The 24,611-nt window shown below is 40.4% G+C and overlaps 3 protein-coding genes across 9 annotated transcripts in view; 2 read left to right on the top strand and 1 right to left on the bottom strand.

Annotated features, from left to right (window-relative positions):
- LOC137130968 (neurocalcin-delta A) overlaps positions 1-8,555 on the top strand; it is a 58,047-nt gene extending 49,492 nt beyond the window's left edge. For all 5 annotated transcript variants that reach the window (XM_067511707.1, XM_067511704.1, XM_067511703.1 and 2 more), the window contains 3 exons: positions 2,632-2,737; positions 5,519-5,638; positions 6,414-8,555. In XM_067511707.1, coding sequence (XP_067367808.1) covers positions 2,632-2,737; positions 5,519-5,616 — 204 coding nt within the window. In that variant the 3' untranslated portion in view covers positions 5,617-5,638; positions 6,414-8,555. The remainder of the gene's footprint in view (positions 1-2,631; positions 2,738-5,518; positions 5,639-6,413) is intronic.
- A 342-nt stretch (positions 8,556-8,897) lies between these two features.
- LOC137130966 (grainyhead-like protein 2 homolog) lies at positions 8,898-18,656 on the bottom strand. The gene is made up of 15 exons (XM_067511700.1): positions 18,425-18,656; positions 17,427-17,613; positions 16,868-17,305; positions 16,685-16,740; positions 16,124-16,382; positions 15,880-15,991; positions 15,065-15,159; positions 10,973-11,131; positions 10,833-10,890; positions 10,482-10,621; positions 10,339-10,376; positions 9,990-10,081; positions 9,763-9,848; positions 9,579-9,643; positions 8,898-9,468 (listed from the first exon to the last, which is right to left on the bottom strand). The coding sequence occupies exons 1-15, from the start codon at positions 18,436-18,438 to the stop codon at positions 9,354-9,356; spliced, it is 1,914 nt and encodes a 637-aa protein (XP_067367801.1). The 5' UTR covers positions 18,439-18,656; the 3' UTR covers positions 8,898-9,353.
- On the top strand, positions 18,514-23,413 carry LOC137130969 (zinc finger protein 706-like). 3 transcript variants are annotated; one of them, XM_067511709.1, is made up of 3 exons: positions 18,514-18,637; positions 21,010-21,158; positions 21,793-23,413. In XM_067511709.1, the coding sequence occupies exons 1-3, from the start codon at positions 18,583-18,585 to the stop codon at positions 21,886-21,888; spliced, it is 300 nt and encodes a 99-aa protein (XP_067367810.1). In that variant the 5' UTR covers positions 18,514-18,582; the 3' UTR covers positions 21,889-23,413. The 3 variants fall into 3 exon arrangements, with proteins under 3 accessions (XP_067367810.1, XP_067367811.1, XP_067367812.1); XM_067511710.1 differs by lacking the exon at positions 18,514-18,637 and adding an exon at positions 19,914-20,059; XM_067511711.1 differs by lacking the exon at positions 18,514-18,637 and adding an exon at positions 20,071-20,443.
- The last annotated feature ends 1,198 nt before the right edge of the window (positions 23,414-24,611 follow it).

The raw sequence follows: 24,611 nt of genomic DNA, 5'->3' as shown, positions 1-24,611 counted from the left end.
AAGGCTACAGTATGTACTTTTTTCCCCCTCTGTCACTTAATTGTGGCTCAGGCTCTTTCCTGCAGGGAAGATGGGCAGCGTAGTGCGGCCTTTTGGCCAATCACACTCAGCAACCAACACACCATATTTTGCCTAAAACTATTGTAAAATTGATGTCTTTAAAAGCTGGTGAAAAGACATTTAGATTCTGGTAGCATTTACATTGTAATAATTAATTTATTTATTTTTTAGTCCATGAAGTTCTGTGTTTGCAAATTGTCTGTAGACAGTGCAGGCATGATCATGCAGGGCCACAGGAGAGATGTAACACTGGTGTGCAAGCTTCCTGTAGAACAGAGAAGCAAACAAATTGTTTTGGCTCATGCAGTTGCAGAGCAGCTTTTATTCTGAGGAATAGGTGCCATCATATTTGACATCAGTTTCTTACTCTAAGACCATTGGAATGAGTTCCAACGAAACCCTAGTTTGAGAAAGAACGTGTGGGCACAGACACAAATAAAATATTCAGTTTCACCCAACACCCATTTAAATTAAGCTGTTTATCATTTTAGGGATTTTAGGGATAGATTGTAAAATAAAATTGAGAAAGAAATTTGGTTCATACTATTGTCACAACACTATATAGTCGCAAATGTGTGTAGACCACAGTATAAGCTGCAGATCGCTTCCCTTCTTATTTGTTGCTTGTAATTTGGGGATTTAGAAATATAAGATTATTCCTCCTGATTGGTCTGGATTAGACCAGCAACTAAATCCCAAATATATAATATTAGGTAGTACTGTGACCTAAGAGCTGAACTGCCCTGCCACCGTATAATAGGAGGCATAACCAGCACCTATTTAAAGCTCCTGCGGCACTGTAATCACAAACTGCCATCCTCTGTTCTCAAGTCATCTCCCATCCCCGTCAAATCCGCCTCCTATTAGAGACAGAGAGAGTGGGCTGCGACTTCACTGTTTACTGCCAAACAACCTGCTGTGCAACTGAGAGCAGAGGAGACACAACACTGATAGTCTGTGAGGGAATGTGTATGTGCGGATGTTTGTCTCCACCCCTCCCTCCCTAACTGAACAACTGAAATTGGCAGAATCAAATATAACATCACTTTTGCAAGTTGAATACCATGAAAGATTTGAAATGCATACATGAACGTGTTAAAAAGTGAAATGGACTACTCACTTTTTTATATTCATTTTTCTATGTGATTAACATCTTTTAAATCATTTTCTGTCCTTTTGTTTTTTGTTTTTCATTGTGACAAGAATGAAAATCACAAGACAGGAAACTAAATGAAGAGTTTTTATTTTGCCAAAGGCCGGCGTAGAGGTGAGAGGTAGCTTTATCTTTTTAAGGGCATAGACACACAAACCAAGTTTGTGTGGCGACAAAGACCCACTGCTGCGGCGGCTCACGTCGCCTTTTGTCTTGGTTAAGAATTTGGAATCTGAACACAAAGCAAAACCTACAGCCAGCTGTTAGCTGGCATGTACTGCACTTGTGTGCGAGGAAGGGTAAGGGTACTTCTGATCGAGGATATGCCTGCCAAAAGGTTAATACTGTGGTCCCTTCTAATGCAATGATTTGCCAGCCAATCAGAGTCGTCTCTTACACCAACAAGATCAATCAAGCTAAAAATGGCTTAAAAGCCGCCAGTAGTTCTCTGACTTGTAACCACGGTGTCTGATACACTGCAAGTATAAGGTCAACAGATGCTTAACGATACAGTAACTGACAGCTGACTTTTGGCTGGATGTGTCACACCATTATTGCCCCAATAAAATAAAACAAATTTTCTGTGACAATAACTGCTTACCAGCCCTGACTAGTTGATGTAAAAGTAGCCATGAAAGAATGATGTCTTACAGAAATATATTTATTTCCAGTTTACAATCATGAATGCATGTCCGGGGTAGAAAGAGTATAATAGTTTCCACAGTGTTATAATAATTACTATTTACAAAAGAGAGATGTTTCATGGCTGCTAGAAAACAGGCAGTAAACATAACGCTAAAGTGTTGATGGAGAAAAATGACGTGTGTGTCCTAAGACACTGGCTTAACCTTCTCCGCCGAGGTCACCTAATGTTTTCTGTGTACGCCAGTATGCCGGCGTAAAAGCATCCATGTTCAGTGGATGCATGAGTTTTCATAAGTTGCCTTCTACATTTATTTACATCAATTTGTGTATAGTGAGCTGAAAATTGATGTTTAGTCTAAGTTTGAAGATCAACCTTAAAATAAAAGACAGAGTAGACCAGCTCGAGCCTGTGCAGTTATTTGCAGTATGCAGAAATGCACACCTGCCGCCAGATAAAGTCAGATGACTGTGGTTATCCACAGAGTGACAATCCTACTTAGTCTCTTCCGGAATTTCCACTGTTGTGACTACAACAAATAATTTTACCAGTTTCCCTAATTTCTGCACAACCTTGCAATTTAAAACAATATAAAAACATCACAAAATTCATTACAATTTTGTTTGAAAAGCTGTCATGAAACCAGGCACGTTAAGTTGCAACAATGACAAAAAGGAACCAGAAATCCTAGAGGGACTGTCTATTAGCAATAGTCAGTGCAGCAGTAGGCTCAAGTAAATAAAGGGTGTTTAAGGTTCCTTGTGTCCCTGTATAGGCAATCTATAAGATGGTGTCCTCTGTGATGAAGATGCCCGAGGACGAGTCGACACCTGAGAAGCGGACAGAGAAGATCTTCAGGCAGATGGACACCAACAGAGATGGTAGGCTAATCTTATCTACTGACTTACTTTAAGTGGTGATAGTCCACATAGAAGTTCTTCACATTTAGTAGAAAGTTTGGTTTCTTAAGCGGCTTCCAACTACCAACTGGCCAGCTGACAAGCAGCTCTTGTCATGCAATATGTGCTATTGATGTACCAAAATGAACTGAAAGCTGAAATTACGGACTTTCATCTGATATCCACCTCTTTATCTTAAACCCAAATGTCATCACTGTACAGCACAAACAAATGAATCAGCCATTCCATTACTTTTGAAGGGGGACTGAATGTATGAACCAGCCTGGTTTGCAATCACAGAATCCACTTGGAGAGCCCTCCAGCCTCAAGCAGCAATTTAGTGGCAACAGAATTCACACCTGACTTGTGATTTTAGTCACACACAACACGCAGTCATACAGCAGAAACAAAACAACCTGTGAGCAGGGGAAACTGATATGTGATAGGTGGAAGAAAGAGAAGGACAATAAGGAATAAGTGACTAATGTGGGGAAAAGCAGGAGGAGACGTTGTGAAAAGACGTGGGTTGGAAGAGAGAGAGAGGACGGGAAAGTAATTGAGAGACAAGTGAAAGCAGAATAAAGACAGCAACACAAAGTGAGGGGGTCTGTGCTGACCTCCATGTGGAAATGTGCTGCTTTCTTTGGCTTCCTATCAAACAGAATCTGAAGTCGTGAGGGACAAACTGCAGTCCTAAAGGAGGCGACGGGATTCATTCTAGCATGAGGGTGGTCTGGAGAGAGACGATCCATCTCAACTCTGCCAACTGTTGGTGTAATATGGAATCACAGGAGGGTGTGAAGCCTTAGAAAAATCGAGAGCCACCTCAACATGTGTCTTTTGTTATTGTCTCATTAAGGGTTTTTTAAAATCCTTTAGTGGTACAAACAGAGAACTGTCTCCTCCGGTGAAAACTGTGTTCGATTCATTATCTTCAATGCGGGACTCCTTTGTATGGGCTCAAAAGGGAGCCACATAAATTTTATTGTTGTGTTTTCCATGTTTGCGCATCTCTAGATAGGATAGGAAAATCCGGCGACAAAGGTCCAGGACTGTTGAGCAGCTAGAATCCTGCATCAGACAAGACGCAGGATTTTTTAAATCGCCTTTGCTTAATATGTTGTTGAAGCAATTTTAGCACCAATTACAGCCTCAGCTCTTTCCTAGTATGATGCTACAAGCTTGGCACAACTATTTTTGGGCAGTTTCTCCCATATTTCTTTGCTGTACCTCTCAAGCTCCATCAGGTTGGATGGGGAGCGTCGGTGCACAGCCAATTTCAGATCTCTCCAGAGATGTTCAGTCGGGTTTAAGTTTGGACTCTGGGTGGTCCACTCAGGACTTTCAGAGAGTTGTCCGGTAGACACTCCTTTGTTATCCTGGCTATGTGCCAGGAAGGTTCTCCTCTCTCCACAGAGAAATGCTGGAGCTCTTTCAGAGTGACCATCGGGTTCTCGGTCACCTCCCTGACTATGCCCTTCTTTCTCGAGTTTGGCTGGCTGACCTGCTCTAGGAAGCTTCCTGGTGGTTTTAAACTTATACTTTACAGATGATGGAGGCGTCTGTGCTTACGGGGACCTTCAACGCTGCAGAAATTGTTCTGTACCCTTCCCCAGATCTGTGACTCGATACAATCCTGTCTCAGTCTAAATTCCTTAGACCTAATGGCTTGGTTTGTGCTCTGACAGGCATTGTTAACTATGCGTTATGCTTTTCCAAATCATGTCCAATAGACTGAATTTCCCACAGGTCGACTCAAGTCAAGTTGTAGAAACATCTCAAGACCATCAGCGGAAACAGGATGCACCAGAGCTTAGTTGTGATTGCTGTGGCAAAGGCTATAAATACTTATGTACATATGTGTTTTTTCTATATTTATCTTATCTTTATTTTCTTTATATATTTGCAAAGATTTCAAACAAACATCTTTCAGGTTGTCATTATAGGGTATTGTTTGATGAATGTTTAGGAAAATAATGAATTTGATCCATTTTGGAATGTGGCTGTAACATAACGAAATGTGGAATAAGTTTAAATGCTGGGAAAACTTTCTCGATGCACTGTAGGTGGCTCATGTGGCAGCTAATCTTCATCAGCTAATAAACACCTGAGTAGTGGTGGGAGTGCACCGATTAACTACAGCATTCAGAACCTGCAGTTCATCCTTTTTTTAATTATGGTCATTTTAAATCTGTTAAGTATACTGTAATTAATTCAGATCAAAATAAGCTTCTTTCATTTTTTATGTACTTTACATTAACCTGTTCCTTTCTTTGTTGAAGTTTGGATTTTAGATAATGCTACAAAGCTCAATTTTGTTCTGTAGTATTTTTGATGAAGTGTATTTAATTTTTGTAGATTAACTGTGGATTCAATGCTGGTATTTTATTTTGATACATTGATTTAACTCTGGGGTCTTTTCCTGTGATTTCCTGTGAAGCTACACAACAGTACTTCTTCTCAATGCAAAGAACAGTCAATACAGTGAGAAAAACACCAACATGGACAAGCAGCCTAAAAAGCAAATAATCAGCGCCCTTTGACAACATATTGAATAAATGAAGAGTAATTTTTTATTTTTTTTTAGAACTGTGTGTTGGAAAATGTGTAATTCAGTCAGTTTTCCATGTTGTTTAAACAGATAACCCCAAAATACTGTACAAATATAAGACTGATATGAGATGCCTCAGTGTTACATACAAATAAATCAAATACAAAATAAGCATTTCCTGTCTACAGTAATTAATGCTGTATGTGTTTTAGGCAAGCTGTCTCTGGAGGAGTTCATCAAAGGAGCTAAGAGCGACCCCTCCATCGTCCGCCTGTTGCAGTGCGACCCCAGCAGTGCTGGACAGTTCTAAACCTGAGGCACCAGCATAACCTGTAATCACCACCTTTACCTGCAATACAATTCCTAGTTATAGCTTCATCTCCCTAAACTTTATATAAAACGTTTGACATCAAAGTGTAGCATGTTCAGAGAGGTGAGCGTTATTGGTGATGTAACAGCCAGTTTTAGAAAGTGCCAGTAGCAAGAAGGCTACATTCCAGTCTTGGGAATGGAGGTGTTTCTCCTAGTTCTACCTCCCGGGCAATGAAGATGCCTGCTAAGCGAAAGCTATTCAGAGGCTGTTTGCACAGTGCAGGATGTGGGATGGGTCACCCACAATGTCACTGGCTTTAGGACTATTTGTAGTTCATGGACTGATATGAGAGGCTTTGTAGGAGGTGGCCTGGTATTTTTAAGCAGATATCGAAGGTGGTGATGCTATGAAGAAGCTTCTTCTTTTAAAAGGCTCCATGTGTAGGACTTCATCATTTCTTTCTTTCTCTGTTAACAAACCTCAGTATTCTCCTAGAGTTTAAGCTCTTAAATAAAGATAAAACATGCGTCGCCCCCCAGCTGTACTGTCTTATGAAATCACTAGCAAACTTTCTTCAGCAGCTCAGGTGCATTGTATGTGTGAGGTGTTCAGGTAGAGGTCAAACTGTTGATTAATTCTGATGTGATTCTAACTTTTACTATGTGAAATAGTTTATAGACTTTCCTGTTTAAAGTATCTGCAACTATGTTTTTGTAAGGGGTATGTATATCATTACCTGTTACCTAGGAGTGTGTCTTGGTTCTAATCGTACTGTCTGTCATATCTCCTTGCAGTGCTTCTTTGGGTGATTTTGAATGCCATTGACTCTCCACTAAGGAGCAGACTAATGATGAAGAATGACAGGTTGATGACGATGAAGAAAACAGGCCTTCGATTTGCCCAAAGGACTTCAAAGATGGGCACAGAAGCCAGATTCTCCAGTTTTTTTGTTTTTTTTTTCTGCCTCGAGCCATTTATCCAAACCCTCCAAACCCCCAACAAAGAGTGAACCTGAAGACTCTTTAAACCATCATGAGGTTGTCTAATCCATTTGATTCCAATTGACCAGGACCCCTTAGTTCTCCTATAGGCATGTCAGAGTATGAAGAAGGTCTACAGTAGGTTGTGTACATTCATTATAAACTGGAGTCTCTGTATCCGTGTCTTTGTTTGGCTCTCTGTGCCCTCTGAGGCAACAGCGAGAGTGACACAGAACATCTAATGTGTATAATAGACACAGTGTGCTTGAGACAAGTGAAAGAGAGATGATGATGATGGTGGTTTTGAATAACAGGGCACACTATAGGTGCGATAACATAATCTACAAAGAGGACTTGTGAAGTTTGACCTTCACTCCGAGTGAGTACTGCTTTTAAGTATCCTCTTTTCTACTGTGAGAATGTGTTTGTGTATTTTGAAGACTTGATAGACGTTTCATATTTTGTGCTGGGACAACAATTTTATGCTACTATGCATATGTGCCCTAATCAGTTTTGATTTTGTGAAGTCTCGCTGATGTAATGAAGGATGAAAAGGCGTCCCTTTATCCATCGTCTGATCCAGTGGTTTTACATATTAGTAGGAATTTGAGAGAGAGAAGGTTAGAGTTGCGGTGTGTCACTGCACTTTAACTCGAGGTAAACTAGAAAAGTAGCCTTTGAAGTATCTGAGGACAGTGTAGATATTGTAAAGTGCACATAGATTTGTAAAGCTGATTCTCATAGTCCAGAATGCTCAGCACTGAAGAAAAGTACTAAAAAAAAAAAAAGTTTAATCTATTGCAGGATATCAAGCATGCAAACTAGTTTCTTTTGACATTGACTATGTGAAGAGCAAAGACACTTCTTCACATTGACTTTTAGATGTTTTTAAATGCCGCATGTTGACTCAGTTGTTCAACAGTTGGATACGGGGGGTTCACTATAGACTAAATAACATGCATGTGATTTATGCGCATGTGTTTTTTTCATGTTTGATTATGAATATCAGTGGCCAACCCATTTCACTCTCATCCTTGCTTTTGTATGTTAGTGTTGTCATCATTAGCTTTCCCAGTATTGAGTGGTGTTGACAGCATATGGACTGCCAAAGCTGACACATGCAATTGGTTCATAACCTAATGGGGGGGGACAAAAACAGCTTTAGGATGACCACCACTTACAACCAACTACATCATTAGAGACACACGCTGTTTAATGGTTTAATATATTCAGAGTTTAGAGCTGTCTTCTGTTCAAACACACACACAGGGTTAACAAAATAGGACGTGCACAGTTCACGAATGGCATATTACTGGTCTCCCACTAAACTAAATGTTTCTTCTAACTCGGTTAATATTTTTTTGGCCTTATCTCATTCTGTCTTTGCCCAGGTGCGACAGAAAGCTCCTACAAATTAAAAGGTTTCCCTCCAAGATATTTTTAGCAATTTCAATCCAGGAAGTTAAAGTGTGTTCTCTTCTCTAGGGTCAAGCACAAACCTTGCAGTTAATATGTTGTCTCCCGGTTAGAAAGGCTTTGAATGTTTTATTTAAAAAAAATAACTGCTGTTTTTTTTTTATTTTTTGTAAAGAAAAAAAAAACAATCACAAATACTGCAAGGATACTGTCACGATATGTTGCTTTTATTGTATTTGTATGTTTTTTGTGTGCGGGTGTGTGTGTGTGTGTGTGTGTTTGTGTGTATGCTGCGTCAGGTGCAACATTTCTGTTAAAATACAAAATTGCATCCTGTGGTCAATTGCCAAATCAAAACAAAAAACAGTGTTGTATAAATTTATACTGTGCAGTTGTTATCTGTTGAACAAAATGTTTGTAATTGTTGCATTTTGTAGGTTTTGTATGGTTTTCTGTATTTGGTGACTGCACTTGTGGAACACAAGATTCAGATTTATGGTCAATTTAAAAAGGCAAGAATTAAATTTACAGTTTGTGCAAGCTTGTATGTGTTGTCTGGTTAATTGGTGAATATTGTGTTTTTAGTTGGAGCCTGACACATGCCTGTCTTAGCTTATTGCTTCTATACTTATAACAAAATGTAACAAAACCAAAATAAGTCAGTATAGAAATACCAAAGATATTTTTGAGTTTTGACTATTGCCATTAAATAGTTTGCCCAACTTTATTTTTTAATTCTTAAATGTCTCAGTAAGCTTATAGTACTGGTGATACCTTAAAAATAAGACAATCATTTTATATAATCTACCTGAAAAGTATGTGAAAATTTAATTAGTAGTAGTTGCGTTAATCGTATTTCTAAAACAAATCAAGAGAGACAACTGCATATAAAACTATATTTATTGACTAATTTAAAAGACTGTACATGAAGCTTATGAAAGATAGTCAAGCTGTTGAGTAGTGTGTAAACTGTAATCAGGCAGCAGGTAGAAGCAGCATCCAGGCTGTGAAGCTGTAGCAGAGTGTAAATGGATGGACCAGTTGGACTTTCTAAGTCCTTAATTAATATCATAAATACTAAAATCTACAATCTCTTTGCAGAGAGGAAGAGCAGTAAACATACACACAGAGGAAGCAAAACCGTTTCCCAGCATCCTGGAGACCTACAGTTTTCTTTTCTTAATGATGCCTAATCATCAGTGGTCTACCATGGAAATTATAATACTGCTAACAATATTCACACTTTGTACATGTGGCATCATCGCCCACCAGTGACCACTACTGTCTGACAATATGGGAACATGCATCTACTGTCTTAGCTATAAGATAGGGACTCTGTCAGATCTCTGACAGAGTCACACACACAGAGTCTGCAGAGCTCTCCATGGCCAGAATGAAGGTGTCCTCGTTGGAATAATGCTGAATGATGTTGTCGTCCATGTTCACCAGGACCCTGAGGAGGACAAAATGCACATTAGACAGAATTGGTTTGATGGAATCTCCGTCAGTCGACCACTGTGGTGTGATCAGACTGTAGTGTTGCTTCTGTGGACTTTGCCTCACCCTTTTTTACTTTTCTGGTAAACTTTGTTAATCGTGTCAACAGGTACTGCATACTTCTCTGAGATCTGTGAAGAAAAAGGAAGTGTTTAAACACGGTGAAGCACCCCGAGATCCCAGCAAATGTTTTTTTAATGGACACAAATAATCCTATGTGATGTTCCTATTTCCAGATAGAGTCACTCACCGCCTCTATTAGTGCTTTGAGGGTTGGGGAATGCAGCATTAGGGCATCAAAGACGTCATCGCACTCCTTCCTCACATATAGAAGAACTGATGATACAAGTTTTGGACAAAATAAATTAAAAAAAAAAAATTAGCAATCTTTCTGTAAAATAAATGTATTTATGTGACTCAGATTTAGATCCAGCAAAAACAGTACAGGTTACAAAGAAAAATGTAATATTTACAAACCTTTCCTCTCCTGGTCTCCTTTGGACTTCTTGGGTTGAGGTGGACAAATCTGTTCTTCAGCAACACATGGTATCCTCTTGAACAGGATGCTCCTGACACATACAGCATAAAGACACTATTTAAATGAGCAGAATCTCTGCTTTTCATTCCCCTTTATTTCCATCAGATGTGATATGAAGATGATGACTCATCCCTATTGCATTTCACTATTTCACCATGACACAAATAAAGAGACTTTTTTTTCACTATAGAGAGATAATCAAAAATAAAATCAATGAAAAATGTCCGAATTAGTGCAGCACAGAGAGGCTGGAGCAATGGTGATGTGAAGGTACAAGTTGATACTGACCCATCTCTGTCAACCTCTTCTGTGTTCACAGCAAACACCTGCAAACAGAGTAATAAGAATTCATAAGTAACTGCAACACTAGAGCACGACATCTCCTGTGTGTGGGGGGGGAGGGTCAAAAGAGAAAGGAAAGCTTCTCTGACCTGTCCTGCTCTTTGTAGATTCCCAAAGTGGACATCAGGAATGAACAAGACAGGCTGGGAGTCCAGGTCCATCATGGTTTTGAACAGCGTGCCATCAGCCCTTTTAATGGGGGAAGTCTGTCCCGAGCTGCCACTTTTCCCTATTCCGGGGAGAGAGCTTGAAGTCAGCATCTGTTGCTAGGCAACCACTCCAAGAGAAGATTCGATCAGGTTTGATTACATTTCTCTGGCTTTTTAGTTCATGATTTCCCAGAGAGGACTTTGTGGATTTGAATCAAGCTCGCCAACATTACTTACGTACACGTAATTAAAATGGACATCATCCTCGTCATTATTTAAAAATGTTTTCACCTTTCGTCCTCCTTCGCAGTTGCTTCTTCTCCTCGTCACGAAGCTTCCTTTCAGCCCCCTGCAAAACACAAGAGAGATACAAAGTGAACTAAAACGTAGAAATGCGTTGCATAGCCAAACCAGGCGGGTGACTCTCTCACCTTGTCGCAGAAGACCTTGATCTGAGCGAAGGCCCTGTGGATGGGTCTGCTGCTGCAGCTGTTGTAGCTGTAGGTGTCAACCTGCATTATCAGAGGCATCCCCTTCACGCCTTTCTGCGAGGAGAAGTCTGTGCTCAGACAGTTTACAGAGATAAGGACCTAGAAAAAAAATAAAGAGATAGAAAAGTCAATTTCTGAGATATGAGGATTTGTTTTCGTAGGATTATTAACATTGTGCATGATCTTAACAGCCCACATGAGTGCATGAAAACTACTGTAGTTAGCAAGTAAGCCAAGACTTTCAGCTAAAAGGACATGAACACCACCTGGTGGTGTTGCTGTTGTGGTAGAAGGGTCAACATGGTACAGGGACAAGTCTGCGGCTACACAGCAAGCTGCAGGACAGTAGGTGGTGATAAGCTGGGCGGTGTATTACTCTTTTTAGCACATATTAATAGATGGTTGAAAACATTTGCTAAAATAAGTAAATAATAAATTCATGGATATACAGTTGAAAAGGTAATATAATGTTAAACTTATGAAGAGGAACATAACATGATTTGTATTTAGCTACAAGTGGTCGATAAATAGTAGGGACAGATAAACAACTAAGAAGTTGTTGCATTGATTTGGTATCGTCTGGGGCACGACTGGTGCTAATGATCCTTTGACAAGGCTCTACAGGTACATGTGACAAAGACACTGATGACTCAGAGTTACCAGTAACGGTGGATAGCCAAAATTTGTCATAATGTGTTTTTTCTCCTCTGACATATACATTTGTGGCACAATAGTTTTTGGAATAGAATAGTAAACATTTCTAGCACAACTCCATTTACTGCCATGGTGCATATGGAGGAGAGAAAACGAAACAGATCGAATCTGCAGCAACACTGCAGCACTAAAAACAATAACCACCAGCTTTTACTATGTGGGCTTCATCAGGATCAGCATTATAATCCTCAACATTAAGATGAAAGGCCAAAACAGTGTCTAGCGCAGTAAAATTTAAGACAAATATCAAGTGCTAAATCTATGGAATACATGAAATATAATAAAAAAGAAGAAGAAGAGCTGATTACCAAATTAAAGCCCAATCATAATAATAATGCATTATGTAACCCCATAAGGCAGGATAGTCTGTCTGTTTTGTGGTGACAGAGGCTCAGCTGGATCAGTCAGACCTTTAAGATACCGGGCTGATCTTTGGAGTTTATATCTGCTCATATACACAGTGTCCAAATAATAATGAGGACATGCAGTTTACATTGTTACTTTATTGTTGGCGCTTGAGATGTGCCCTAAATCTGAACTCTACTTATGAACATGGACTCCCCCTAAACTAGAACCATAGGACAGCAAGTTGAAAATTAGTGAAATCCCCATTTAGGATCAAATGGTTTGTTTTTCGTTTTTTTACATCCCTCTGTCTCAAGTCCTCATCCCTTCTAAGTCTGTGAAGAATGTTGATGACGTTGATTGATGTTCAAACTTGCCCAGTGACAACAGGATTACGGGTCACATCTCCAAATGATGCTCTTGAGTTCTGTGATGTCACGTCAGTGGTTTTATGCTTGTATGAACAAGTTTTGAAATCAAACAAGGTGTGCAGGAATCAGGAGACACATCACTTTAACTCGTTGTTGTACATCTGATTACCTTGTTCAAATTTAAAGTTAAACTCCCTTTTTTTTTTAAAACAGTAAAACGCTATTGCTTCTCTGTGAATAGCTAAAGGTTAGTTCGATTTCTAGCCTGTGTGACTCAGACATCTGATCTGATGGGAGCCTTTGTTCCCCAGTCAGTGGGAAGCCTGACTCAAACTGTGCAGTGATGACCGGAGGGGTCACGGGGTCATGGGGTCATGAGTCACAGCAGCAGTAGCAGCAGTCACAGGAGCAACGCCCATGCAAAAATGTCCCACTCCTCCATTACTCACTGATCCTTACAGCAATTATTTCATATACTGACAAATACTGGCTGGACAAAATAGCTGGTACACTTTATCAGCAAAAGAACCTACATTTTCTCTGCAATAACTTGAAACTGACAAATGTACTAAACTCGGTGTCTTGCCCAGAGACACTTCGACATGTGGTCGGGAAGAGCAGGGCACAAGCCACCGACCCCATGGTCGCTAGGTGTGCAGTTTAAATTTGTTGGCCCCCTTCCAAAAAACAACAACAATTTGACTTGGCATAGAGAAGGGGCGGCAGTGGCTCACTTGGTAGAGTGGCCGCCTACCCCTAAAAATTCTGAGAACAAACTGGTGAATGATATCGATTTAGAAGTAAGTGGGATATCTGCACTCAAACACTGAATTACCTGTGGCCACATGTTTTTTCAGACCTTTCAGAGTAACAGCTTTTAGAACTGCAGGGCTCCGCTCCAAAAATCACTCCTTCACAGAGACAAATCCTCACTCACGCTGTCCTTCACTGTACACTGGTGGCAGTACTACGTGTGGTTGCCTTCACTCATTCGGGTTCCCACAGCTAATTAGGATGTGTGTTTAATGTCAAGCCATATAAACCTACATAAAACTCCAGTTAAACAGGTTTGACAACCAGAGCAACAGGTCGGCACAGATGGATAACGGTAGAGATTCCTCTCCGCGTTTTCCCACTCTGCACCATCAACAGCATCGTGCCTGAACCTGCAGAGGTGAGGGCTGATTGCTGGAAGGGCCTGGAGCGCAAATGAACCTCCTACACACCACCGCAAATTCCCACCTCCACAGACCCAAGCCATTTCAATTCCTCCTGAAGTGGTGGACACATTGCTGCTAGCATGTGTGTGTGTGTTTGTGTGGGAGGCTTGTTGTGTTTGTGATTAAAGGATGTACAAGCATTCAAATACCTTCCTCAAAGTTCACAGGGGCAATGTAAAGTCGCTGTTCAGTGCCATCCGCGCAGGCAGGCACAAACACAAACACAGAGCGATGCCGCAGGAAGCAGCTCGTCTCCTCTGCCAACACATTTAACAGCCCATTACAGTAATGCCAGTTGCCCCGGCAACAGCAGGGCTGTCTAAATAAAAAGCAACAAACAAACAAAAAAAAGACGATAATTTGGATGAAAAATGTCAATAATAGCGGTGACAGAAAGCTGCACTTCAGTTTCCAACTTTTCCAACAGAAAATCCAACAGAAATCCCCAAAATATTCACTTCCTGTCGGGTTCCAGTTTCCTTCTAGGGCCAATTACCCCCCTTCCTCTGCCTCTGACAGTGCCAATTAGATTCTGTTCGTCTACAATCTCTGCCCATGGATTAGCTACCGTAGTATTCCTTCCTTGTTCAGGATCAAAACCAGTCCGAGCTGAGTTTGAAACGTTCGGCTCTGAAGCCCTGAACACTCAAACCTTACACCACCACTTGGCAGAGAATAGATCAAAAACTTATCAGCAAGAGTTAACTGATCAAGTTCGGCACAGTTTGTCTCCAGTAACAACTGCTGATGATGAAATCTAGAAAGGCGTCTCTCTGTCCACAAAGCCTACAGGTGCTCTGAAAAGGCAGTGGCACATTACTAGGGTCAGGGGTAGAAGAGGAACACAGAAGAATAGACAAATTGAGTGAACACATGTTGATGCTGCATCTTCAAACAATTACGTGCAAACACTGAAACCAGTTACAGTGGATTGGAGGTGTGCACCAAACGGTAAATATTTACCCACAAACCCAGAAAGCTGCAATTAACTTTTTTTCCCCAAAGTGGCTGTTTTTGGAGACTCATTTCATTTGAATTGAGTGGAAGCTCCAGGCACAGCTACCTCAGCACACAGGCCCTGAGGGTGGGCTGATGGCTGTGTGGTCGCTCTGTGCAGCAAGACGTGGTCAGGGGGGACAAAAGGAGCTGGGGATGGAAACAGGGGTCCTGAGATGTCAACCCTCCACTGACATAAACAGTATGAGTCTCTACAGCTTAAAAGTCCTCCAGACAACTACTTGTTGTTTCAGTAAGAAACCGTAGCCCTTTGAAATCAACAACTAAAAAGCAGCTGTTTTCCGAGAAATCAAGAGGAACATTTCCAGAAAGTCGTCGGAAAAAATACAGGACCTTTAAAATAAAGTGGTGCCATTTCTTTTTACCTTGGCTTCTTCAGTGACATCCCATGTGAAAGACACAGCGTTGTAGGCGATTTCCTCCACGTTCCCCACCATGCTGAAGCTCTCTTTGTAGTCAGCTGCATGCAAACACAGAAGACTGTCTCAGCAGAGTCAGTGGCAGCATGTTTCATCCCGTGGACTTCATTACAACACAGGACTAGTGAGACATCATAAATGTTATGTTATAATGTTATGCATAATGTTTTGGACAAAACCCTTAATTTAAAGCTAAAGACGTGATTGTTTCATTTGAAATTACTTGTGGCGACGTACAGATCCGAGATCAAAAGTGTGTAACTTTCCTTTCCTTGCCTGTAAATTAGTAAGATTTCCACAAGCGCCTTCTGTTCTCTCCTAAAAAACGCTCAACTTGTGCCATATCTCCACCCACCTATACCAGGCTACAGATTTCACCGTGGCACTGGCACGATCTTGCCACAGACAAAACCACCGCAGTGTCTGACATCTCTGAATTGTTCTATTGAGTTTTAAAACACAGGTTGAGGCCTGTCTCTTGCTGATCATGCAGGATATGGCCTCGGTCCAGGCCCCCACCTATTTCGCCTGTTAATGTCTATGCAAACGCAGCGCAGCTATTGGCTGTCTCTTTGCAGAGCTCCTGTGGGAATCGACGATTGACAGTTATTCAAATTTTGTTGCATTTCAGCAGCATGCAAGTTAGACAAAATAGCTCCAGCAGTGTGATATTTACAACTAAATGATGTGTGCCATTTTGTGCCCCCCCCCCCCCCCCCAATCTGTAGTTATCAATAAGAAGCATGACAACGTCGACTTACCGATGTCCAGGACTCTCTGTTTGGCAGTGTGCTGGTGAGAGTGCCAGTATTTCCAATTTTTCAGCTGTTCGTCTCGACACTTGTCGTTCCCAAAGACAACCATGATAACCGTCTGCAGTGGAAGAGAAGGTTAGAGTCCAGTCATTTCAGTCCAAAACTGAATTAAATCCAAAAAGTGCAACAAGGTTCCAACAGGCAGACTTTCAACAACCTGTCTGGATTCACCAAATCGCCCCTCCCTCACCTGTACAGCACTGTCCTGCTGCAGCTCAGTGCTTCCCACGGTGCACTGCTCACCACTGGAAGGGCTTCCACCAGGCCCACGTGACGACGTCCGTCCACTCACCAGCTCTTTGCCTCTACGTTGACACAGAGAGGATCTGAAGCCAGGTGCCGACAGCATTAAAGCGTAGAACTGGCCACGGTTTAGGTAAGCCATGGGGCCGTCTTCTTGCCTGGTTTTCAGTGACATGCTGGCCTCCAGACTGTACCGGAAATTGTCACTGTGACAAGCAACCATTTATCTTATTAGATACAAGAATAAACCAATTTTTTGGTACATGCAAAGTAAAATGAGCACAAAAAAATGAGGATGAGTTTGAAAGACTTGTTTTCTTCAGCAGCCCACAGAAAGGCTGGGGGTTAGTCGTCACTAATGCATTCATGGGATTTGTTGACCAAAAAACCGGAACATTGCCAGTGTTGTTCTATCAGAACATTGTCCATTCACAGTAAAAACGAATGTTTGTGTAAATGTTTGAATTATGCATATAATGATTTTCTTATGTCTGAATTTTCAACGTACACTGAGAGGCTACAGCAGATTTCATCGACACCAGAGGAAGGACTTCTGTGGTATGTCTGTAAAAAAAAAAACACAGAAATATACGCTGTTCATTTCAAAAGGAGAAGTCCACCACTCCTCAACTACAAAAGAAAAATCCAAAGAAAGTGACCCCACCTTATAAAGCACTATATAAACCCTCACCTCTCCTTCCACAGAATCCTCATACATGCTAACTGGAGTGCTTCTCTGCTCATCTTTCAAGTACCCAGCGAGCGTCATATCATAGCAGCTCTGCTCGTAAGTCATCCTCATCTGCACTCCGGGTTCTTCTGTGTAGGATCCTCCAGAACAGGACACTGCCATAGAAGTTTGGCCTTCTGTCTTGACCAGAGCAAGAGCCACCCCCCTTTCACCTTCTCCATCCTCTTCTCTGGGGCTTTCTTCCAGGCTGGTGGCGCCGTACTTGGAGTTCTGGTTTGGTGCAGTGGTGCTGTTGTTTAGAGAGAGGTTGACGGGCATGGATCTAAGAGCCTGGAGATGGTGATCTAGAATCTCCAGGCCCCCGTAGCTGTTGGACCCGAGTGCGGTGGAGTCTGTGGATTTAAGACCGCTGGAGGTACGTCTCTTCTCTCTGGAGACCTGACAGGGTTTCAGCAGTGCAAAACAAAACAGAAAAGCATCAGAAACACATTGGACCAGTTTACTGTATGTGGAAATTGACAAGTTTTATTATTTCTAATGTGACGTAAAGCCTCCACACCTTGCAGTAGTCGTAGAGCAGCCCCAGCACCGTGGAACTGTCCTCGTCTCCGTTAATGCTCATCATGGCTTTAGTGGCAGCGGACAGAGGGTTCTCCAGGTAGTTCTTCCATGTCTCACCCTCTCTGTTGAACACTCTGCGGGAGGGCAACGACACTTCGTTTGGCACCACCACAACCAGCCGCTTACTGGAGAAATGGCCACAGGACAGTGGGAAGAGACGAGTCATATAGTTACAGTGTGTCATCATCAACAGCCACAACTGCCAAGATACAAAGAGTTTGCCCCAGGCTGTTTCTCACCATACTTCAATCTAGTTGCCCCCTCCATGTGAGGTGTGTTCATGTACAATAAATAAAAGGCGCCGCTCACATATGCAAACCCAATCTAATACAATATCCTTGCAGTGTTGCTTCAGTGGTATAATCATTTTTGGAGGATGTGGTTTGCATTGCTGTTGAATGTGTAACTGTATTACTAAGACATCTGTTATTTTGGCCAGCCTCAAATAAATTAGGACATACTAAGTAACACATGCAGCTCTATTTAGAATGCAAACTACACCATACAGAGCATAGAAAAAAGGATTTTCTCTCGGATTGTTGTTAGTATTAAATAAGGTGAATTTAATGAAATTACAACTGGGGGAAAGTTCAATGAGAAGTAACTGGGTGTGCATCACATTTAAGTGACAAAATGATACATAATAATATATAGGACATTATTTAATCTTTACACTTTAGTCAAAATAGCTACAATTAGATTACATTGCTTTTTAATATTACCAATATACAGTATGAATTATGTCTCTGGGATCCATCATATGCGTTTTATCACCTTTAGTGTCATTGTTTAATCAAAGGAATAGATTAAATGTTCAGGAGAAAGAATAGTTTGCCTGTGTGCAGAGAACAAAGAAAGACATTGAATTTAAGCCCGGGTACATCTGGGACTTACACTTACAGCCTTTTACCTGTAATAGTAATTATTTCCTCTTACCTGTCCAAGTCCATGATGCCTTCAGGATTCTCTGGTGTTTTCTAAGTCTCACTTGAGGAACTGGACTTTCTAGTTAGCGCACGTAATTTGTGTGAGACACAGACACACTTGGGCCAGCAAGAGGCGGATTGGATTGAACTCCTCTGTCAAAGCAGCCAATGCGCTCACCTGTAGCCCTGCATACTTCAGCTTATGTGATAACGTTAAAGTCAGGTAAGTTTTGAGCATACGCACGGGTCAGGTTTGTGGTCCGTTTCGAGAAGTTGGTAAATTAAGAGATGGAAACTGCAGAACCTGAGGGGGGGGTGTGGGATAAACGAGGAAACGAAAGCGCTCTTGCTGATTGGCTAGAAGTTTCTATACAGGTGCTGCCGCTGATTCCCCATTGGTTGAAGGGCTGTGGGTGGGAACTTTGTTCCTATTTTCTGGTATTTCATTGCCAAAGTCGCATTGTGGTTGTACGTATGTACTGTATCTACTTATTTATCTTAGTTGTTTTCATGGACATTAGTTTGATATTTTAAGACAAGGTAACTTTTCGCATATCAATATCCATATGGTTGAGATCAGCCACACAAGAAAATATGTTTGTTGCCTATAATATAAGTTTAAATGCCAGGGACTAAATGTTTCATAAACTTCTTTTAAAAGTTGTTTTAAAGGTGAGAAAAGTGGCGGCTGTTCTGATCAAAGTTGCCCTTTTTGTTCTCTTTTTAATTTTACACCGTGCAAATGTCGTTGGCAGTGTCCTAAATATTTGTGGATAAAGGTTCAGTTAACATATATAAACTTTAGTAATAAAGAAAATTGAATTAATTCTAAATACGAACAATTTTATTTGCAAAAAACGAAACTACACCCCTGGTGTTCCCCCACCACTGCCCCTATAAATGAAGATTTAACACAAACATTACTATTATAATATAGTTATATAAATATAATTGAAGTCATTATTACAATCTGCCTATTGCTTTACAATTTTGTAGCAGTTGTAACAAGACAGATAACCATAGCCAAGGTGGGATGTCACTTGTGTCTAAAGTGTAAATGTATAAAACATGCAAATGTTCTGATCCATTTGACTTAAAATGCAGAAACAATGTGAGTGACATGCAAGCTGTCACACTGCCATTGTAGACATTGGGGTTGTTTAAAAAGAAATGCATGCACCATCAGAAAAGTCATGTACTACACACTGAATAGATGCAAAATTATCACCATCTCATGGTTTATACAGGTTTTTCACACTTTCATGTGTGATTATTAAGCATTTCACTATGTCACATAGATTTTTAACACTGGGTGTGAAGTGGATTTCCCACTCTGTTGCTGCAATCCAACAGGCTGTGTTCTGTAGAGCACAAACCAATTAGTTTCTCATACTTAAATAGGGAAGTGAGAAATAAGCGTTTTTCCTTGAAATGAAATGTCATGAACGTTGCACTCCCCTACAGTAGGTGGCGACATGCACCTGTTTTGTTCGTCGGTTGGGAGAGTTTCCCGTCCCTGGTTTGGGCATGCGCACTAGCCCAGTGAGGGAGGGACCATTGGATGCGGAGTAAGGAGCAGGTGGTTCATCGTAGCGGTTTTCCCGTTTTATTTTGGTGGCTATTTTCAGTCATACATTATACACTGGTAAGCCATGCGAAATGCGTGCTATGATTCAGAGTGACCAGCCTCGGGCATCATCGCATTTTGTGTCCGTCACTATTCTGCCTAACGTTAACGAACCTAGCCTCTGTGATAGCAAACGGCTAACAATATGCTTGTCTCACATAACGCTAAATAGCAGCTGGCTAAAGTAACTTATTTGTGATGTGACTTTGAAAACATAAGTGGCTTCTGTGTGAACGTGGCGACCCTGTTTTTCACACTCGTAACACAAACGCTCGGTTGTTGGTTAAACTTGTGTAACGGTAACTAGGTACCGCTTAACCAGTAACGTTATAGTAGCAGTGCATGGTGGAGAGTCACAATCACTGTGTTCATGAGGGGATCGTGTTTTTAAGCCAAGCTTGAGTAAGTAAACAGGTTTTAGTCCTTTTCAATATACATTGTAATGATAATTTGGTATTTTGTTAGGATGATGTTGGTTTAGCTGTTTGAACCCAAATGTGCTGAGAGAAAATGATTATTTCCTTTAAATATCGTTTGGAAACAAAGTTTATCTAACACATCACTGACCTAGTTTTAGCGAACTGTCTGAAGTAACCTTGACTATCTGCAGTCTTGATTTTCTTTGGGGAAATTTCAATTTAATTGTTTTAACGCTGTGACCCAAAAGAAGCGACCATTAACCTAGTTCTGTAAATTGGTTGGCTGCCACAGCCTCTCTTGTACATGTAAAAGACTACTGGTGGTATGAGACTGTTGTTATATTGTAGATCATGAGGGTTATTATATCAGAAACTAAGGTTGGTGAAACTGTTTTGCATTTCTCTGGTGATTTGTTGCTTTCCATTTCTCATTCCATTTACTTCTCAGATGTCACTGTTAGTAAGCTTAGTTTTAAGACTTTCTCAGCTTATGGCTCATTGCCTTCTTCGTGGTGTTGTGCTCATCAAATATCTGTGTGATGTCTTCAGGTGTAGCATCAGTTATGGCCCGTGGGCACCAGAAGTTCCAGTCCCAGCAGAAGAATGCCAAAAAGCAGGCAGAGATCAAGAAGAGCAAAGGCCACGACCAGAAAGCAGCAGCCAAGGCTGCTTTAGTATACACGTGTACTGTGTGTCGGGTATGTAATTTGACAAAATAACAAAAATGCATTTAGGATAGGACGCAGTAGATAATCTTCACTATAACATGATTAATTTAAGTTTTGTCTTATTTTCTTTTTTTTCAAGATTCTCTTGTGATTATGCCTTCTTCACTGATTGTCCAGATGACAGTCGAAGGTGTTAAAATGAACAGCACAAGGGCTTCATCAACTCTTCTAACCACATACCTCATATTCCTACTGCCACCACTAATCATCCCTGTGTTGGCAGCGATGACATTCCAAACACCTAAGCCAATATAAAAACTCATATTCTAGGCCATAGGAAAGCCTGCTGCTGCTGCTGCTTGCAAATTCTTAATTTGCCTAGGCTGATCACTAATCATTTCTCTCAGTGGTTCATGAGCTTGTGAATCCACCACTGAAGGTAGCCCCCTTTTGAGAGATTATGAACAATTTACGTTTTTCAATAAAGGACAGCACATCTTTTGTCCTCGACCTTTCAATTACTTTTGTTGGGAAAAACCACAAATTCACCATTGCTGTTGATATACCTGGACAAACAGATGTATTCCTATGAAAACACACTTTTTATACACTATCTGTATACATTTGTCACTTTTTTAATATTTTCCTATTTTCTTTTTCACAGACACAAATGCCAGACCCGAAGACCTTTAAGCAGCACTTTGAAAGCAAACATCCAAAGTCCCCAATGCCCCCAGAGTTGGTTGGTGTGGAAGCATAACAGATTTACCTCTATTTCACTAGGACAGTTTGGGCTAATTCAGGACAGGTTTCTACATTTTGCAATGTTTTAGATAAGATATCCTCACTACATTTTCAAGTATTCCTCATACTGCTTAACTCTGTAATTGATCCATGGGTGTTTAATACAGGGACGCATTTACCTGCTCATCACCCGTGGTTACTGTTCCAGATTGGGTTTTTTTTCTTTTGTTTGTTTGTTTTTTTGTAAAACTATCTTCATGTGCCAGAATTAGCTTTGGGGCCAACGCCGAAGGTAGACAAACAACAGTGACTTCCTTTGGCTTGTGCCAAAAAAAGTTAATGTTCCATTTTTTTATTGCAGTTGATATTTTTATCTTGTTTCAAAATGTTATGCTTACAGTGCCAGCTTGTCCACGGGCTCCCTCTCCATTACACGCTCTCAGGTCTCTCACTGTTCAGGACAAACTTTGACTTCAGAAGACAGTGTGAATTGGCACTTGTTCATCTGAACAAAGATGTAATACCGAGATAACTGGACATCATCTGCATCAAAATCCAATGTACTGTGAACGCCATTACAGTTTTTTACTAATTACAATGCACCAGGGTTGAGTTCATTATTAAAGTGTACTCACAATGACTTGAAAGTTCATATTGAGCTCGGAAAGACACTCAAATATCACTTCTTAAAATTCCTAATATTCATAAGATTCAGATTTACTTACTTTCTGTGCTGATCTTGTTTTTCTCTCCCTTACAGATTACAAACACTTCAAGTCAAGTATGTTGTTTTTGTCAATATTAATGTATATTAAACACATTGTGCTGCAGTGGTACTAAAAATGTGTTGCATTTTCTCCTCAGAGTTTCTTAAAATTGTATCTAGTTCGTATCTACTTTGTAACTCCCACATGCCACACAATTGTAAAAGTTTAACAGACCAGGCTTTGCAAGCTCTTCCATGACACATATAATGTGATGACCATTCACAAGATGTAATTATCCTTGGCCCCGTTTGAAGTAGTGTTGGGGTGAAGAAATAAGTGTGCTGTGGATGTTGTAAATGTTAAGTTGAATGAGCTACTCCCTCCCCCTTTCAGTTTGTCGTTGTAACAGTGAGTATGTCGCATAATCGTGTGCACTACTGTCGTATCTAATCATGATTACGTTCAACTCTGTTTTATTTTACTATGTAACCTGGCCCTCAAAGCCATTGCAGTGGCTTTAAAGTTATCCTGTCATAGTGCGAAAGTAATATGTCTCTGAACCTGCATCAAGTCTGAGCTACATTACATTGTGAGTTTAGCTTCAGTTCTTATTTTTTTATACATATGTTTTTCATAGCAGGGTAACAGACACAGATTTAATTAATAGAAAGTAACTATTTTCAATACATTTAGACCTGCTGGTCATTAACCACTGACATCGTATCACTGTGCTAATGTCTGGACTTACAACCAGCCATGTTTTTACTTTTGTAATAATCATATCTTTGTCCATGCAATGTAATGTATAGCATTTTAATAAAGGTGTTACTTTTATATTAACCATTACAATGGTATATGTTGTGTATTCCTGAACAGGACTGAAATGTGTAGAAAACCTTTCCTTCACCTGCTTTATTAGCTCATATCATAGGTGGATGCTCAGTAAGATTGGACAGTTCTAATAATCTAATGCCAAGACCTTTTTAGATCTCACCTGTTTGTAATAGTAATTGTACCTACTGTTATACAAATGTATAAACTAATCATAATCAAAATTAATACCATCTAGTATTAATGTTGTGTGGACAGGGTTTAGTTTGTGCATTGTGTCTGGTCTGTTTTTATGTAGCCAGCATTATACTTTTTTCATTATTACCCCCTGGTCCTCTATCACCTCTCATTAGCTGCTTATCCACTTTTTTCTTATTAAAACAAACTTTATTAAAAGATAAAAATGTAACATGAAGTAAAAATGAATGCTTCAATGGGAATGTCACAAGAACGGTCTTTTGTCACACATTATTGCCCTCATCGTGTTGGTTGGTCCACATGTGTGTGACATGACATATTATACTAGATCAAAGTGGATCACTTATTTTAAATATGGTGGGCAAGACAATAGAAAAACTTTTTAATATAATGCACTTCAGGATTTATAGCTGTTACCAAAATGCCCTGATCTGTTGCCTATTGACATCAGAGGCATTAGGGTATTTACAGAGTAACTTAATTGTTTATCTTTATAAGCCCTACCTTGTAAGCAGAGTCCAACTCTGTAGAGACCTTTAATTCCATATTTTAAATGCATCTGTATAACCTAATTTTCACTTAGTGGCTTATTGCTAGTTTATTTCTGGGTTTTTACCTGTTACCAATCCCTGTCTGGTGGATCAGAACTCCAGGTCTTCATGTTAGAGAGGAGGTTGTGTTGCTTTGGTCCTGTCTGTTAGCATTACCTGGAAACTGCTAGACATCCTCAGTGATGAAATTCTTTATATATGTTTATAATGTATAATTGAAATTGTCCTGAATGTAAATCTAATTTGTTTCTCTGCTAATGATATCTGTTGCAAGTCTGTCCATCCTCGAAGAGGTTGTTGGTCTGTTGTTCTTCCTGAGGTTTCTTCCATTGATTTCTTCCTATTTAATGGGTTTTACCTATACTAGTTTATTTTCCCAATCAAATCCTTGTAGTCAACAACAGACATAGTAACATGCAAAGGTTTCCTCAATGGACTTGACTATTTTTACA

Source organism: Channa argus, chromosome 7 (genome assembly GCF_033026475.1).
Source record: "Channa argus isolate prfri chromosome 7, Channa argus male v1.0, whole genome shotgun sequence".
NCBI classification, from domain to species: domain Eukaryota; kingdom Metazoa; phylum Chordata; class Actinopteri; order Anabantiformes; family Channidae; genus Channa; species Channa argus.
Note: the sequence above shows the minus strand (reverse complement) of the source record. Positions and strands in the feature narration are given on the sequence as shown.

What these genes read in the sequence shown, in the direction of transcription:
- LOC137130966 (XM_067511700.1), bottom strand. An exon ending in ATCTGCTGTAGCCTCTCAGT is followed by an intron (nt 16,383 to 16,684) that starts GTACGTTGAAAA and finishes TGCTTGTCACAG; the next exon opens with TGACAATTTCCGGTACAGTC. An exon ending in ACAGAGAGTCCTGGACATCG is followed by an intron (nt 15,160 to 15,879) that starts GTAAGTCGACGT and finishes GTTTGCATGCAG; the next exon opens with CTGACTACAAAGAGAGCTTC.
- LOC137130969 (XM_067511709.1), top strand. Translation starts at nt 18,583, where the DNA reads ATGCGCTCACCTGTAGCCCTGCATACTTCAGCTTATGTGATAACGTTA. An exon ending in TGTGATAACGTTAAAGTCAG is followed by an intron (nt 18,638 to 21,009) that starts GTAAGTTTTGAG and finishes TGATGTCTTCAG; the next exon opens with GTGTAGCATCAGTTATGGCC. An exon ending in ACACGTGTACTGTGTGTCGG is followed by an intron (nt 21,159 to 21,792) that starts GTATGTAATTTG and finishes TCTTTTTCACAG; the next exon opens with ACACAAATGCCAGACCCGAA.